Source organism: Pelophylax lessonae, assembly GCF_965119305.1.
Source record: "Pelophylax lessonae genome assembly, chromosome: 5".
NCBI classification, from domain to species: Eukaryota; Metazoa; Chordata; class Amphibia; order Anura; family Ranidae; genus Pelophylax; species Pelophylax lessonae.
Genome location: NC_138772.1, coordinates 170,629,533 through 170,646,311, shown reverse-complemented (window position 1 = coordinate 170,646,311; position 16,779 = coordinate 170,629,533). Strand labels below are relative to the sequence as shown.

Below are 16,779 nucleotides of genomic sequence, written 5' to 3'. Positions count from 1 at the left end.
TAAAGTGCAGCACAATGGTTTAGTGGTTAGCACCAATGAACTGAATCAATGGGGTCCTTGGTTCGAACTGCCCAGGAAACAATCTGCATGGAGTCTGCACATTTTGCCTGTGCTTGTGTGGGTTTCTTTTCACACGCCAAATACAGCTGGGTAGGTTAGTTGGCTATACACATGTGTTATCATATTCTGCATGCCAATCCCAGGCCGAGCAATTAGGGAGGGTTACGGAAAGACGTGGAGATCTACCCTGTAAAACATTAGCCAAGAAACTTCTATGGAAAACGCTCTCAAGTGTATCAAACATCAAGCCTTGTTGCTGGGTTGTGTATTGCCTAGGCATAGAATATTTCTCTAGCACTGCCATTACCAGCCGCATGTTCCAAAATACAGGAAGGAATACGGGAATACTGTATGTAATAGATATTAGGCCCCTAGTTTATGTCATCATCCTCCCCTAGCACAGCCATTGCCAGTTGGTTCCTGATTACAGGAATAATGCAGGTTTGCCTGGCAGTACTGCAGCACTTATCAGATCCCCTTTTGTATAAAGCTTAGTCACTGGGTGCCCTGTACTGTCTATGTATGGCATTCTCCTATAATGCTGCCATTACCAGCCGCATGTCCCTAAATACAAGGATAAATTTCTGTATGCCTGGCAATTCTGCAGCAGATATCAGGCCCCTGGTGTATGCAGCCTAGTCACCGGTACGGTCTAGGAGTGGCATTATCCTCTAATGCTGCCATTACCAGCTGCATGTTCCCAAAAAGAGGAAGGATAAATTGTATGCAGAATAGTTTAGGCTCCCACTGTAGGTCATTCTCCTGTAACACAGCCAATACCAATTGGTTTCTGAATACAGGAAGAACAAATATGTGTGCCTGGCAGTAGTGCAGCAAATATTAGACCCCAGAAGTATACAACCTAAACATCGGGCACTGTTTCTTCCCTACCTGCGGCATTCTCTTCTAGTGTTGCCATTACAAGGTGCCTGTTCCTAAATACAGGAAGGATAAATGTCTGTATGCCTGGCAATTCTGCAGCAGATATCAGACCCCTGGTGTATAAAGCCTAGTCACCGGGCCCTGTACTGTCTGTGTATGGCATTCTTCTGTAGCACTGCCATTACCAGCTGCATGTTCCTAAATACAGAAAGGATTAACCGATTGCAGAACAGTTTAGGCTCCCAGTTTATGTCATCTTCTTGAAGCACAGCCATTATCAGTTGGTTCCCGAATACAGGGAAAATAAATATGTATGCCTGGCAGTATTGCAGTACATATCCGACCCCTGTAGTATACAACCTAGTCACTGGGCACTGTTTCCCACCTGCCTGTGGCATTCTCTTCTTGTGCTGCCATTACAAGGTGCCTGTTCCTAAATACAGAAAGGATAAATGTATGTATGCCTGGCAATTCTGCAGAAGATATTAGGCCCCTGGTGTATAAAGCATAGTCACCGGGCCTTATACTGTCTGTGTATGGCATTCTTCTGTAGCACTGCCCTTACCAGCTGCATGTTCCTGAATAAAGGAAGGATAAATGTGTTGCAGAAAAGTTTAGGCCCCTAGTGTATGTCATTCTCCTGTAGCACAGCCATTACCAGTTGGTTTCCTGAATAAAGAAAGAAAGAATAAATGTGTGTGCCTGGCAGTAGTGCAGCAAATATCAAATCCCAGGTGCACACGGCCTTGTTACTGGGTCCTGTTTACCGCCTGCCAGTTCCATTCTCCCCTATTGATGCCAATGCATTGTGCCTATTCCTAAATACAGGAAGGATAAATGTATGTGCGCCTGGTAATTCTGCAGCAGATATCAAGCCCCTGGTGTATAAAGCCCATTCAGCAGGCCCTATACTGTCTGTATGGCATTCTTCTGTAGCACTGCCATTACCAGCTGAATGTTCCTAAATACAGGGAGGATAAACTGAATAGCAGAACAGTTTAGGCTCCCGGTGTAGGTCATCTTTTTTGAAGTACAACCATTACCAATTGGTTCAGGAATACAGGAAGAATAAGTATGTGTGTCTGGCAGTACTGCAGTAAATACCAGACTCCTGTAGTATACAACCTAAACAATGAGCACTGTTTCCCGCCTGCCTGCAGCACAGTGTTAATTTTGTCGACTAAAACCGACTGAAAATCTTTCGTCGACTAAAATACGACAAAAACTAAAACAATTCAGATGACTAAAATACGACTAAAACTAAAATGGCATTTTAATCATAAGACTATAACTAAAACAATATAAAAAATTGACATCATCAAAATTAACACTCCTCTGCTGGCCATTTCTATATCGGCAACACAATTCCATCCAGAGCATGTAATAATAGCACATTAAAGTTTAAACATGTATTGCACCACTGCATACGCATAAGTAGGGAGCATCTAAGCTGCTGAAAACTAAACAATTAAGAAAAGGGCTTTTCTTATATTTTTCCCTAATATTTAATGTTGGTAATATATTCAGGTAATATGTGCAATGACATTACAGCCAATGGAGTTTACAGCAGTGTTAATTTCGTCAACGAAAATGTTTTCGTCACCGCTTTCGTCACCGGCATTTTTCAACTGACGAAAACGAGACGCAAAGTATAGCATATTTTCGTCAAATGACGACAACTATGACGAAAATCAAATCCGTTTTCTTTAACGAACGAAAACTAAATGAGTATGTGAGGCAGGGACGTTTACCCAACTTCCGTTTTTCACGGAGCTCCGTCTGTGTGGCGTCTGGCGTGGCGTGCCCCGTGACGTCCGACGTGAGTAGTGGACTACTACAAGAGTGGACTCGAGACCAGTCACCTGACCTCACCAGAGCACTGCAGCTGCAGCACTACAGCCAGACGCGCCAGGCCCGACTCATCACACGGCACTGGCACCCGGCCACCACCACATCCAGAGCAGAGCACCCACTGTGAGTTAACAGCCAGGCCAGCTATTACTGCCTCCCTGAGTCCCCTCAGACCACTCACCACTGGCATCCGATTCCGCCATCCATCCAGGACTGTGTGCGTACATATAGGCCGCTGAGGCCCGCCCGACCCATCCTGTTCAACAACTTCAGTTCAGAGTCAGACCAGAGACCACCCTTAAACCTGAGACCCCCATCCAGCACTCTGAGCAGCACTGTGTGCACTCACTGCACTGACTGCAGGCAGCAGCATTACCAGGCCTCCTCTCTGACCTGACCATGACCATTTAGATGACTAAAATGAGTTTTAGATGACTAAAATGAGTTTTAGTCGACTAAAATGTAAGATGTTTTAGTCGACTAAAATGTAAGATGTTTTAGTCGACTAAAATGTAAGATGTTTTAGTCGACTAAAATGTAAGATGTTTTAGTCGACTAAAATGTAAGATGTTTTAGTCGACTAAAATGTAAGATGTTTTAGTCGACTAAAATGTAAGATGTTTTAGTCGACTAAAATGTAAGATGTTTTAGTCGACTAAAATGTAAGATGTTTTAGTCGACTAAAATGTAAGATGTTTTAGTCGACTAAAATGTAAGATGTTTTAGTCGACTAAAATGTAAGATGTTTTAGTCGACTAAAATGTAAGATGTTTTAGTCGACTAAAATGTAAGATGTTTTAGTCGACTAAAATGTAAGATGTTTTAGTCGACTAAAATGTACTGGAGTTTTAGTTGACTAAAATGTACTGGAGTTTTAGTTGACTAAATACGACTAAAACTAAAACACTTGCAGAAGACTAAAATGGGACTAAAACTAAAATGTGTTGCAGGCCCCCCAGTGTGTGTGTGTTGTCAGCCTCTATGGCATTTTCCTCTAGTGCTGGCATGAACAGCTGCCTGTTGCTAAATACAGGAAGGATAAATGTGTGTATGCCTGGCATTCCTGCAGCAGACATCGGGTGCCTGGTGTATACAGCCTAGTCACTGGGCCCTATACTATCTATGGCATTTTCCTCTAGTGCTGCCATTACCAGCTGCCTGTTCCTGAGTACAGGAAAGATAAATGTGTGTATGCCTGCCATTTATTCATCAGATAACAGGTCCCTGGTTGATACAGCACTGCCATTACCAGCTGCAGGTTCCTGAATACAAGAAGGATTAATGTGTTGCAGGACATTGTAGGCCCCCAGTGTATGTTGTCACCCTCCTGTAGCACAGCCATTACCAGCTGCTTCCTGGATACAAGAAGGATACATATGTGTGTATAGCTGGCAGTGGTGCAGCATGTAGCAGAGCCCAGTGTATGAAGCCCAATCGCCGGGCCCTGTCCTACCTATGTGTGACATTCTTCTCCAGCACAGCCAGCCTATTCCTAAATACAGGAAGGATAAATGTATGTATGCCTAGCAATGCTGCACCATGTATGCTGGTCCTGGTGTATAAGGCCTAGTCCCTGGGTGCCCTGTACTGTCTATGTATGGCATTATCCTCTAGTGCTGACAGTTTCTACATACAGGAAGGATAATGTATGTATGCCTGGCAATGCTGCACCATGTATACTGGTCCTGGAGTATAAGGCCTAGTCCCTGTGTGCCCTGTATTATCTATGACACTTCCTACATACAGGAAGGATAAATGTGTGTATGTATGCCTGGCAATGCTGCACCATCAATGCTGGTCCTGATGTATGAGGCCTAGTCCCTGGGTGTCCTGAATACAGGAAGGATAGATGTATGTATGCCTGGCAATGCTGCACTATGTATACTGGCCCTGGTGTACAAGGCCTAGTCCCTGGGTGCCTTGTATTTTCTATGACACTTCCTAAATACAGGAAGGATAAATGTGTGTATGCCTGGCAATGCTGTACCATGTATGCTGGTTCTGGTGTGGAAGGCCTAGTCCCTGGCTGCCCTGTATTGTCTATGACAGTTCCTGAATACAGTAAGGATAAATGTGTGTATGCCTGGCAATGCTGCACCATGTATGCTGGTCCTGGTGTATAAGGCCTAGCCCCTGGGTGCCCTGAATATAGTAAGGTTAATGTATGTACGCCTGGCAATGCTGCACCATGTATGCTGGTCCTGGGGTATAAGGCCTAGCCCCTGTGTGCCCTGAATACAGTAAGGATAATGTATGTACGCCTGGCAATGTTGGACCATGTATGCTGGTCCTGGTGTATAAGGCCTAGCCCCTGGGTGCCCTGAATATAGTAAGGTTAATGTATGTACGCCTGGCAATGCTGCACCATGTATGCTGGTCCTGGGGTATAAGGCCTAGCCCCTGTGTGCCCTGAATACAGTAAGGATAATGTATGTACGCCTGGCAATGTTGGACCATGTATGCTGGTCCTGGTGTATAAGGCCTAGCCCCTGTGTGCCCTGAATACAGTAAGGATAATGTATGTACGCCTGGCAATGCTGCACCATGTATGCTGGTCCTGGGGTATAAGGCCTAGCCCCTGGGTGCCCTGAATATAGTAAGGTTAATGTATGTACGCCTGGCAATGCTGCACCATGTATGCTGGTCCTGGGGTATAAGGCCTAGCCCCTGGGTGCCATGAATATAGTAAGGTTAATGTATGTACGCCTGGCAATGTTGCACCATGCATACTTGCCAACTGTCCCTTTTTTCCTGGGACAGTCCCTGCAAATAGGAGCCTGTCCCAGGCAATTTATATTGTCCCTGGAAGCGCCTGTTAATCAGGCTGCCCATAAATGTTATGCAGAAGTAGTGCAGCTGAATGGGAGACTTATTCCAACTCTGCTACTGTGGCCTTAAGTTTGAAATTCCCTTTTTAATTTCCTGCAATTCTCTCTATATTAAGTAGACTCTATAATCTGAGAAGTAGGCGAGATTAATTATGCAGAGCGGGCGGAGCTTCAGGGAAGTGGGTGTGGTAATTGATAGCTGTGCTGCAAAGTGTCCCTGGAAAAAATGTTTAAATGTTGGCAACTATGCACCATGTATGCTGGTCCTGGTGTATAAGGCCTAGTCCCTGGGTGCCCCTGAATACAGTAAGGATAATGTATGTACGCCTGGCAATGCTGCACCATGTATGCTGGTCCTGGTGTATAAGGCCTAGCCCCCGTGTGCCCTGAATACAGTAAGGATAATGTATGTACGCCTGGCAATGTATGTACGCCTGGCAATGCTGCACCATGCATGCTGGTCCTAGGGTATAAGGCCTAGTCCCTGTGTGCCCTGAATACAGTAAGGATAATGTATGTACGCCTGGCAATGCTGCACCATGTATGCTGGTCCTGGTGTATAAGGCCTAGCCCCTGTGTGCCCTGAATACAGTAAGGATAATGTATGTACGCCTGGCAATGCTGCACTATCTATGCTGGTCCTGGTGTATAAGGCCTAGCCCCTGTGTGCCCTGAATACAGTAAGGATAATGTATGTATGCCTGGCAATGCTGCACCATGCATGCTGGTCCTGGGGTATAAGGCCTAGTCCCTGTGTGCCCTGAATACAGTAAGGATAATGTATGTACGCCTGGCAATGCTGCACCATGCATGCTGGTCCTAGGGTATAAGGCCTAGTCCCTGTGTGCCCTGAATACAGTAAGGATAATGTATGTATGCCTGGCAATGCTGCACCATGCATGCTGGTCCTGGGGTATAAGGCCTAGTCCCTGTGTGCCCTGAATACAGTAAGGATAATGTATGTACGCCTGGCAATGCTGCACCATGTATGCTGGTCCTGGGGTATAAGGCCTAGTCCCTGTGTGCCCTGAATACAGTAAGGATAATGTATGTACGCCTGGCAATGCTGCACTATCTATGCTGGTCCTGGTGTATAAGGCCTAGTCCCTGTGTGCCCAGAATACAGTAAGGATAATGTATGTACGCCTGGCAATGCTGCGCCATGTATGCTGGTCCTGGGGTATAAGGCCTAGCCCCTGTGTGCCCTGAATACAGTAAGGATAATGTATGTACGCCTGGCAATGCTGCACCATGTATGCTGGTCCTGGGGTATAAGGCCTAGCCCCTGTGTGCCCTGAATACAGTAAGGATAATGTATGTACGCCTGGCAATGCTGCACCATGTATGCTGGTCCTGGTGTATAAGGCCTAGTCCCTGTGTGCCCTGAATACAGTAAGGATAATGTATAAATGCCTGGCAATGCTGCACTATCTATGCTGGTCCTGGTGTATAAGGCCTAGCTCCTGTGTGCCCTGAATTCAGTAAGGATAATGTATGTACGCCTGGCAATGCTGCACCATGTATGCTGGTCCTGGTGTATAAGGCCTAGCCCCTGTGTGCCCTGAATACAGTAAGGATAATGTATGTACGCCTGGCAATGCTGCACTATCTATGCTGGTCCTGGTGTATAAGGCCTAGCCCCTGTGTGCCCTGAATACAGTAAGGATAATGTATGTATGCCTGGCAATGCTGCACCATGCATGCTGGTCCTGGGGTATAAGGCCTAGTCCCTGTGTGCCCTGAATACAGTAAGGATAATGTATGTACGCCTGGCAATGCTGCACCATGCATGCTGGTCCTAGGGTATAAGGCCTAGTCCCTGTGTGCCCTGAATACAGTAAGGATAATGTATGTATGCCTGGCAATGCTGCACCATGCATGCTGGTCCTGGGGTATAAGGCCCAGTCCCTGTGTGCCCTGAATACAGTAAGGATAATGTATGTACGCCTGGCAATGCTGCACCATGTATGCTGGTCCTGGGGTATAAGGCCTAGTCCCTGTGTGCCCTGAATACAGTAAGGATAATGTATGTACGCCTGGCAATGCTGCACCATGTATGCTGGTCCTGGGGTATAAGGCCTAGCCCCTGTGTGCCCTGAATACAGTAAGGATAATGTATGTACGCCTGGCAATGCTGCACCATGTATGCTGGTCCTGGTGTATAAGGCCTAGTCCCTGTGTGCCCTGAATACAGTAAGGATAATGTATAAATGCCTGGCAATGCTGCACTATCTATGCTGGTCCTGGTGTATAAGGCCTAGCTCCTGTGTGCCCTGAATTCAGTAAGGATAATGTATGTACGCCTGGCAATGCTGCACCATGTATGCTGGTCCTGGTGTATAAGGCCTAGCCCCTGTGTGCCCTGAATACAGTAAGGATAATGTATGTACGCCTGGCAATGCTGCACTATCTATGCTGGTCCTGGTGTATAAGGCCTAGCCCCTGTGTGCCCTGAATACAGAAAGGATAATGTATGTATGCCTGGCAATGCTGCACCATGCATGCTGGTCCTGGGGTATAAGGCCTAGTCCCTGTGTGCCCTGAATACAGTAAGGATAATGTATGTACGCCTGGCAATGCTGCACCATGCATGCTGGTCCTAGGGTATAAGGCCTAGTCCCTGTGTGCCCTGAATACAGTAAGGATAATGTATGTATGCCTGGCAATGCTGCACCATGCATGCTGGTCCTGGGGTATAAGGCCTAGTCCCTGTGTGCCCTGAATACAGTAAGGATAATGTATGTACGCCTGGCAATGCTGCACCATGTATGCTGGTCCTGGTGTATAAGGCCTAGTCCCTGTGTGCCCTGAATACAGTAAGGATAATGTATAAATGCCTGGCAATGCTGCACTATCTATGCTGGTCCTGGTGTATAAGGCCTAGTCCCTGTGTGCCCTGAATTCAGTAAGGATAATGTATGTACGCCTGGCAATGTTGCACCATGCATGCTGGTCCTGGGGTATAAGGCCTAGCCCCTGGGTGCCATGAATACAGTAAGGATAAATGTGTATGCAGCAGATCTGAGGCCCCCGGTGTATGAGCCTAGTCACCGGGCCCGGTCCCGCCTACATCCCCGGGGAAGTAGTCCTCCCCATGTATCCCGCACTGTGATGGGTACCATCCGCATCATCACACCCCTCCTCTCCCCGTACTTACAAAATTCTCCCCGCAGCCGTTGTCCGGGCACAGCACGTAGAAGGAGACCCCGGGATCGGCGTAGAAATCCATCCTCCGCTCGGTCTCCTCGGTAGCGATGAGGTCGAAGGGGGTGTTGGAGCACCATTTATCCGCCACGTCCGCCAGCTGCTGGAAATCCATGGTGACCCCCGCGGTGTGCTCAGTTCCCCTGCCGGTCGCCTATGTCTGCATTGTTTACATGCTGCTCATGGAGCTGACAGAGGGGGAGGGGAGAAAGAGGGAAGGCCGCGGCGATGCAGCGGATACTCCGGGTATTGTTTGTCGCCCCGGCCGCCCCGAACACAGCTGCGGGTTGGGCTGCTGCCGTGTGACGCGGGCGATGCAGTTCGGTGACGTCACAGCTGGCCCTGCCTTGACAGCAGCTGGGGTGGTAGTCGTCGTGACGTCACCGAGGCGGTGCCCAACCGGCTTCCCCGCCGGGAGATGGAAGCCTGCGGGATGCTAGCTCGGCTCCCTCTGCGGCATCCTTCGGGTATAACACAGGGAGCGATGTACGCAGTGAAGCGCCTGCACTGATAAATTAAACTGATGGGCAATGATAGATTGAACTGATAAATTGCACTGATGGGGCAACACTTATATATTGGACTGATGTGGCTGCACTGATAAGTTGCACTGATGGGCCATGATAGATTGAACTGATGTGGCGGCAATGATAAATTGCACTGATGGGGCGACACTGATAGATTGAACTGATGTAGCTGCACTGATGGGCAATGATAGATTGAACTGTTGTAGCTGCACTTATGGGCAATGATAGATTGAACTGATGTAGCTGCACTGATGGGCAATGATAGATTGAACTGATGGGGCGACACTGATAAATTTCACTGATGGGGCGACACTGATAGATTGAACTGATGTAGCTGCACTGATGGGCAATGATAGATTGAACTGATGTAGCTGCACTGATGGGCAATGATAGATTGAACTGATGTAGCTGCACTGATGGGCAATGATAGATTGAACTGATGGGGCTACACTGATAAATTTCACTGATGGGGCGACCATACCTCCCAACATTTAAACTTCGGAATAAGGGACACTGAAAGGGGAACAAAACCTGCAGAGCGCGCCGCTGCAAACTGTGGGTGTGGCCAATTGCTTAGCAGTGGGAGGGGCTTAAGGGATAGGGTAAACAAAACCCAGACTTCCTAGTACTCATAAAATATGCTTTGATTGTTCAGCCTACCTTAAAGAAGAACTTCATTAAAATAGTCAGAGACTGCATAGCCACCAGCAACTGTTGAGACAATGAAGACTTTGGTGAGAAGTATATAATGTACAGTATTGTGTATATAGTGCAGGAGAGTGTAATGTACAGAATGCAGGAGACAGGAGTATGTAATGTACAGAATGCAGGAGACAGGAGTGTGTAATTACAGAATGCAGGAGACAGGAGTGTGTAATGTACAAAATGCTGGAGACAGGAGTATGCAATGTACAGAATGCAGGAGACAGGAGTGTGTAATTACAGAATGCAGGAGACAGGAGTGTGTAATGTACAGAATGCAGGAGACAGGAGTATGTAATGTACAGAATGCAGGAGACAGGAGTGTGTAATGTACAGAATGCAGGAGACAGGAGTATGTAATGTACAGAATGCAGGAGACAGGAGTGTGTAATGTGCAGGATGCAGGAGACAGGAGTATGTAATGTACAGAATGCAGGAGACAGGAGTGTGTAATGTACAGAATGCAGGAGACAGGAGTGTGTAATGTACAGAATGCAGGAGACAGGAGTATGTAATGTACAGAATGCAGGAGACAGGAGTGTGTAATGTACAGAATGCAGGAGACAGGAGTATGTAATGTACAGAATGCAGGAGACAGGAGTATGTAATGTACAGGATGCAGGAGACAGGAGTGTGTAATTACAGAATGCAGGGGACAGGAGTGTGTAATGTACAGAATGCAGGAGACAGGAGTGTGTAATGTACAGAATGCAGGAGACAGGAGTGTGTAATGTACAGAATGCAGGGGACAGGAGTATGTAATGTACAGAATGCAGGGGACAGGAGTATGTAATGTACAAAATGCAGGAGACAGGAGTGTGTAATTACAGAATGCAGGAGACAGGAGTGTGTAATGTACAAAATGCTGGAGACAGGAGTATGTAATGTACAGAATGCAGGAGACAGGAGTGTGTAATTACAGAATGCAGGAGACAGGAGTGTGTAATGTACAGAATGCAGGAGACAGGAGTATGTAATGTACAGAATGCAGGAGACAGGAGTGTGTAATGTACAGAATGCAGGAGACAGGAGTATGTAATGTACAGAATGCAGGAGACAGGAGTGTGTAATGTGCAGGATGCAGGAGACAGGAGTATGTAATGTACAGAATGCAGGAGACAGGAGTGTGTAATGTACAGAATGCAGGAGACAGGAGTATGTAATGTACAGAATGCAGGAGACAGGAGTGTGTAATGTACAGAATGCAGGAGACAGGAGTATGTAATGTACAGAATGCAGGAGACAGGAGTGTGTAATGTGCAGGATGCAGGAGACAGGAGTATGTAATGTACAGAATGCAGGAGACAGGAGTGTGTAATGTACAGAATGCAGGAGACAGGAGTATGTAATGTACAGAATGCAGGAGACAGGAGTGTGTAATGTACAGAATGCAGGAGACAGGAGTATGTAATGTACAGAATGCAGGAGACAGGAGTATGTAATGTACAGGATGCAGGAGACAGGAGTATGTAATGTACAGAATGCAGGAGACAGGAGTGTGTAATTACAGAATGCAGGGGACAGGAGTGTGTAATGTACAGAATGCAGGAGACAGGAGTGTGTAATGTACAGAATGCAGGAGACAGGAGTGTGTAATGTACAGAATGCAGGGGACAGGAGTATGTAATGTACAGAATGCAGGGGACAGGAATATGTAATGTACAAAATGCAGGAGACAGGAGTGTGTAATTACAGAATGCAGGAGACAGGAGTGTGTAATGTACAAAATGCTGGAGACAGGAGTATGTAATGTACAGAATGCAGGAGACAGGAGTGTGTAATTACAGAATGCAGGAGACAGGAGTGTGTAATGTACAGAATGCAGGAGACAGGAGTATGTAATGTACAGAATGCAGGAGACAGGAGTGTGTAATGTACAGAATGCAGGAGACAGGAGTATGTAATGTACAGAATGCAGGAGACAGGAGTGTGTAATGTGCAGGATGCAGGAGACAGGAGTATGTAATGTACAGAATGCAGGAGACAGGAGTGTGTAATGTACAGAATGCAGGAGACAGGAGTGTGTAATGTACAGAATGCAGGAGACAGGAGTATGTAATGTACAGAATGCAGGAGACAGGAGTGTGTAATGTACAGAATGCAGGAGACAGGAGTATGTAATGTACAGAATGCAGGAGACAGGAGTATGTAATGTACAGAATGCAGCAGACAGGAGTGTGTAATGTACAGAATGCAGGAGACAGGAGTGTGTAATGTACAGAATGCAGGAGACAGGAGTATGTAATGTACAGAATGCAGGGGACAGGAGTATGTAATGTACAAAATGCCGGAGACAGGAGTGTGTAATGTACAGAATGCAGGGGACAGGAGTATGTAATGTACAAAATGCAGGAGACAGGAGTGTGTAATGTACAGAATGCAGGAGACAGGAGTGTGTAATGTACAGAATGCAGGAGACAGGAGTATGTAATGTACCGAATGCAGGAGACAGGAGTATGTAATGTACAGAATGCAGGAGACAGGAGTATGTAATGTACAGAATGCAGGAGACAGGAGTATGTAATGTACAGAATGCAGGAGACAAGAGTGTGTAATGTACAGAATGCAGGAGACAGGAGTGTGTAATGTACAGAATGCAGAAGACAGGAGTATGTAATGTACAGAATGCAGGAGTATGTAATGTACAGAGTACATGGGACAGGAGTGTGTAATGTACAGAATGCAGGGGTCGGACTCTGCACCATCCACCTGCCAGCTCTATCCACCCCAAATGCCCATCCAAGCTCCATCCACCCCCCCCCCAGCTCTATACACCCCAAATGCCCACCCCAGCTCCATCCACTCCCCCAGCTCTATACACCCCAAATGCCCATCCCAGCTCCACCCCCCCCCAGCTCTATACACCCCAAATGTCCATCCCAGCTCCATCCACCCCCCCCAGCTCTATACACCACAAATGCCCACCCCAGCTCCATACACCCCTCCCCTAGCTACATCCCTCCCTCAGCTCCATCCACCCCCCCAGCTACATTCACCCCCTTCCCAACCTCCCATCCCAGCTCTATCCATCCCAAACACCCACCCCAGCTCCATATACCCCAAATACCCAACAAAGCTCCATCTACCCTCCAGCTCCATAAACCCCCCCCCCCAGCTCCATCCACCCCAAATGCCCACCCCAGGTCCATACACCCCCCCTGGCTAAATACCTCCCCCAGGTCCATCCACCCCCCCCAGCTACATCCCTCCCCCAGCTCTATCCACCCCAAATGCCCACCCCAGCTCCACACATCCCCCCGGTCCATCCACCCCCCCCCCCAGCTACATCCCTCCCCCAGCTACATCCACTCCAAATGCCCACCCCAGCTCCATACACCCCCCCCGGCTAAATCCCTCCCCCAGGTCCATCCATCCCCCCCAGGTCCATCCACCCCCCCAGCTCCAAACACCCCCCCAGCTACATCCACCCCAAATGCCCACCCAAGCTCCATACACCCCCCTCCCCCAGGTCCATCATCCATCCCCCAGGTCCATCCATCCCCCCCAGCTCCATCCACCCTCCAGCTACATCCACCCCAGCTCCATACACCCCCCGGCTAAATCCCTCCCCCAGGTCCATCCATCCCCCCAGGTCCATCCATCCCCCCAGCTCCATCCACCCCAGCTCCATACAACCCCCCCCCCCCCGGCTAAATTCCTCCTCCAGTTCCATCCATCCCCCCAGGTCCTTCCCCCAGGTCTATCCATCCGCCCCAGCTCCATACAACCCCCCCCCCGGCTAAATCCCTCCCCCAGGTCCATTCATCCCCCCAGGTTCATCCCCCAGATCCATCCACCCCCCAGCTACATCCACCCCAGCTACATACAACCCCCCCTCGGCTAAATCCCTCCCCCAGGTCCATCCATCCCCCCCCAGGTCCATCCATCCCCCCCAGCTACATCCACCCCAGCTCCATACAACCCCCCCTGGCTAAATCCCTCCCCCCAGGTCCATCCACCCCCCCCAGGTCCATCCATCCCCCCCAGGTCTATCCACCCCAGCTCCATACAACCCCCCCGGCTAAATCCCTCCCCCAGGTCCATCCATCCCCCCAGGTCCATCCCCCAGGTCCATCCATCCATCCCCCCCAGCTACATCCATCCCAGCTCCATACAACCCCCCCAGCTAAATCCCTCCCCCAGGTCCATCCATCCCCCCCAGCCACATCCATCCCAGCTCCATACAACCCCCCCGGCTAAATCCCTCCCCCAGGTCCATCCATCCCCCCAGCTACATCCACCCCAGCTCCATACAACCCCCCCCCCCGGCTAAATCCCTCCCCCAGGTCCATCCACCCCCCCCCCAGCTACATTCACCCTCTTCCCATGTTTGAAATGTCAGACCTCAGATCAGAGGACCGTTGTTTCAGCTCGCTCTCCGGCTCCTCCTCTGTGTACAGGAAAACACAGGAAGGAGGAGGGGCGGGCTCAGTGCACTCCGCTCTCTCTCTGCATGTTACAGGCAGCTGAGAAGAGAGAGCAGCTGCTATATTGCTCGCGGCGGTGCGGGAACCAAGCCGCACCACCATTCCGGGACTCAGCCCTGATTCTCCAGGACCCCGGGACACGGACCATTTTCCGGGACAATCCCGGCGAATCAGGGACGGTTGGGGGGTATGCTAAGTACTCCCAGTATGTTGCTAAGTACTCCCAGGGTGTTGCTAAGTACTCCCAGGACGTTGCTAAGTACACCCAGGACGTTGCTAAGTACTCCCAGGTCGTTGCTAAGTACTCCGAGGACGTTGCTAAGTACTGCCAGCTCGTTGCTAAGTACTCCCAGGGCATTACTAAGTACTCCCAGGTCGTTACTAAGTACTCCCAGGACGTTGCTAAGTACTCCCAGGACATTGTTAAGTACACCCAGGACGTTGCTAAGTACACCCAGGACGTTGCTAAGTACACCCAGGACGTTGCTAAGTACACCCAGGACGTTGCTAAGTACACCCAGGACATTGCTAAGTACACCCAGGATGTTGCTAAGTACACCCAGATAAGGGTCTGGGAGGATGGACGTATCCAGCAGAGTGGAAAGGATGCGGAAGATAGCCTCCCAGAATTCTTGTACTTTAGGGCACGTCCACCATATGTGTAAGTGGGTGCCTGCGTTTAGGCAACCTCGAAAACAAGTCGAGGGGTAGGATGCCAGAAATTTTGCTATGCGGGCGGGTACTAAGTACCAACGCATTAGGACCTTGTAGTTAGTTTCAGAAGCCACGATATTCTGGGAGGCTACCTTAGTCGCTTGCCAAATGTTGGACCAGTCCACATAGTCTAGGTGCAATGACAAGTCTTGTTCCCATTTATTGGCGTAGGCGGGCAGAGTCCGGTTGGGGGAGTCCGAGAGCCTGGAATAGAGAAGGGAGATAAGGCCCCGGGAGTGCGGGTCATGTAAGCAGACATGTTCGAAGGATGTGAGATTAGGTAAGGTAGAATCAGTTTGGGTGCATTGTGCTAGAAAATGTTTGATCTGGAGGTACCGGAATATTTCGGAGCTCGGTAAACCATGGGCTTCACAGAGGGTTGGGAACGGTCTGATCGAATTGGATACTATAAGTGAGTGGGCTCGGATAAGACCAGCAGCCGACCACCGATGAAATGAGGTAGGGGATTCCCACGCAGGGGGAAAGGATGGATTATGCAAGTATGACAGCAGAGGGTTATGGGGTGATTGGAGCTTGTATTTGAACTTCAGGGTATCCCACAGGTGTAAAGAGTGACGTATAACAGGATTAACAACTGAATTACGGTCCACGGGCTTCAGCCACAGAAGATTGGCCATAGAGAGAGGGTCACAGTCAACTGCTTCCAAAGCTACCCAAAGGGGAACTTCCTGGGCCGCATGCCATTTTGTAAGTTGGGCCAGCTGTGCAGCCTGATAATACTTAGCATATTGCTGAAGACCCAATCCGCCTTGGAGTTTGTGGAGATACAGAACCCTTCGTGGTACCCTAGGTCGGGTTTTTCCCCACACGTAGCGAAAGGTTAGACTCTGAAGTTGGCGTAGATAATAGGACGGGACTCGAATGGGCAAGACCCGAAAAAGGTATAGAATCTGTGGCAAAATAGCCATTTTGGCAACCGTGATTCGTCCCAGCCAAGCCAGGGGTAAGGAGGCCCAGGAGTCCATGAGTGTGGTAAGACGTCGGAGCATAGGAGGGTAGTTAGCAGAGAAGAGTTCCAGTGGGTCGGAGGTGAACTGAATGCCCAAGTAGGAGAGATGATGATTAGCCCAGGAGAAGGGGAGTACCGAGTGTAGATGGGAAAGGAGTGAAGGGGATAAAGATACATTGAGGGCTTTGGATTTTTGTGGGTTGACAATCAGACCCGAAAGTCCAGCGAATTGATCTAAAATAGCTAGGAGGTTAGGAGCGGAGGTAAGGGGGGACGTGAGAAACAGGAGGATGTCATCAGCAAATAAGCATAGTTTATGTTGATGACCCCCTAGTTCTATACCTTTAACATTAGGGTTGGAGCGGATTTTCAGGGCGAGGGGTTCGATGGCGAGTGCAAAGAGGAGCGGGGAAAGGGGGCATCCCTGTCTAGTGCCACAACAGATTGGGAAGGTATGGGATTTGAAGCCCGCATAGCGGATGTAGGCTGATGGGGTGGAGTATAGACTCGAGGTCCAAGTCAGGAAATGAGGCCCGAACCCCCATGCGCGCAATACATATTGTAAGTAAGACCATGATAGAGTATCAAAGGCCTTTTTGATATCTAAAGAGATA

At 48.9% G+C, this 16,779-nt stretch overlaps 1 protein-coding gene across 1 annotated transcript in view; it reads right to left on the bottom strand.

Annotated features, from left to right (window-relative positions):
* The window catches only part of MTURN (maturin, neural progenitor differentiation regulator homolog), a 33,697-nt gene extending 24,406 nt beyond the window's left edge, over window positions 1–9,291 (bottom strand). The window contains exon 1 of the mRNA XM_082258827.1: window positions 8,779–9,291. Coding sequence (XP_082114953.1) covers window positions 8,779–8,940 — 162 coding nt within the window. The 5' untranslated portion in view covers window positions 8,941–9,291. The remainder of the gene's footprint in view (window positions 1–8,778) is intronic.
* Window positions 9,292–16,779: the final 7,488 nt, after the last annotated feature.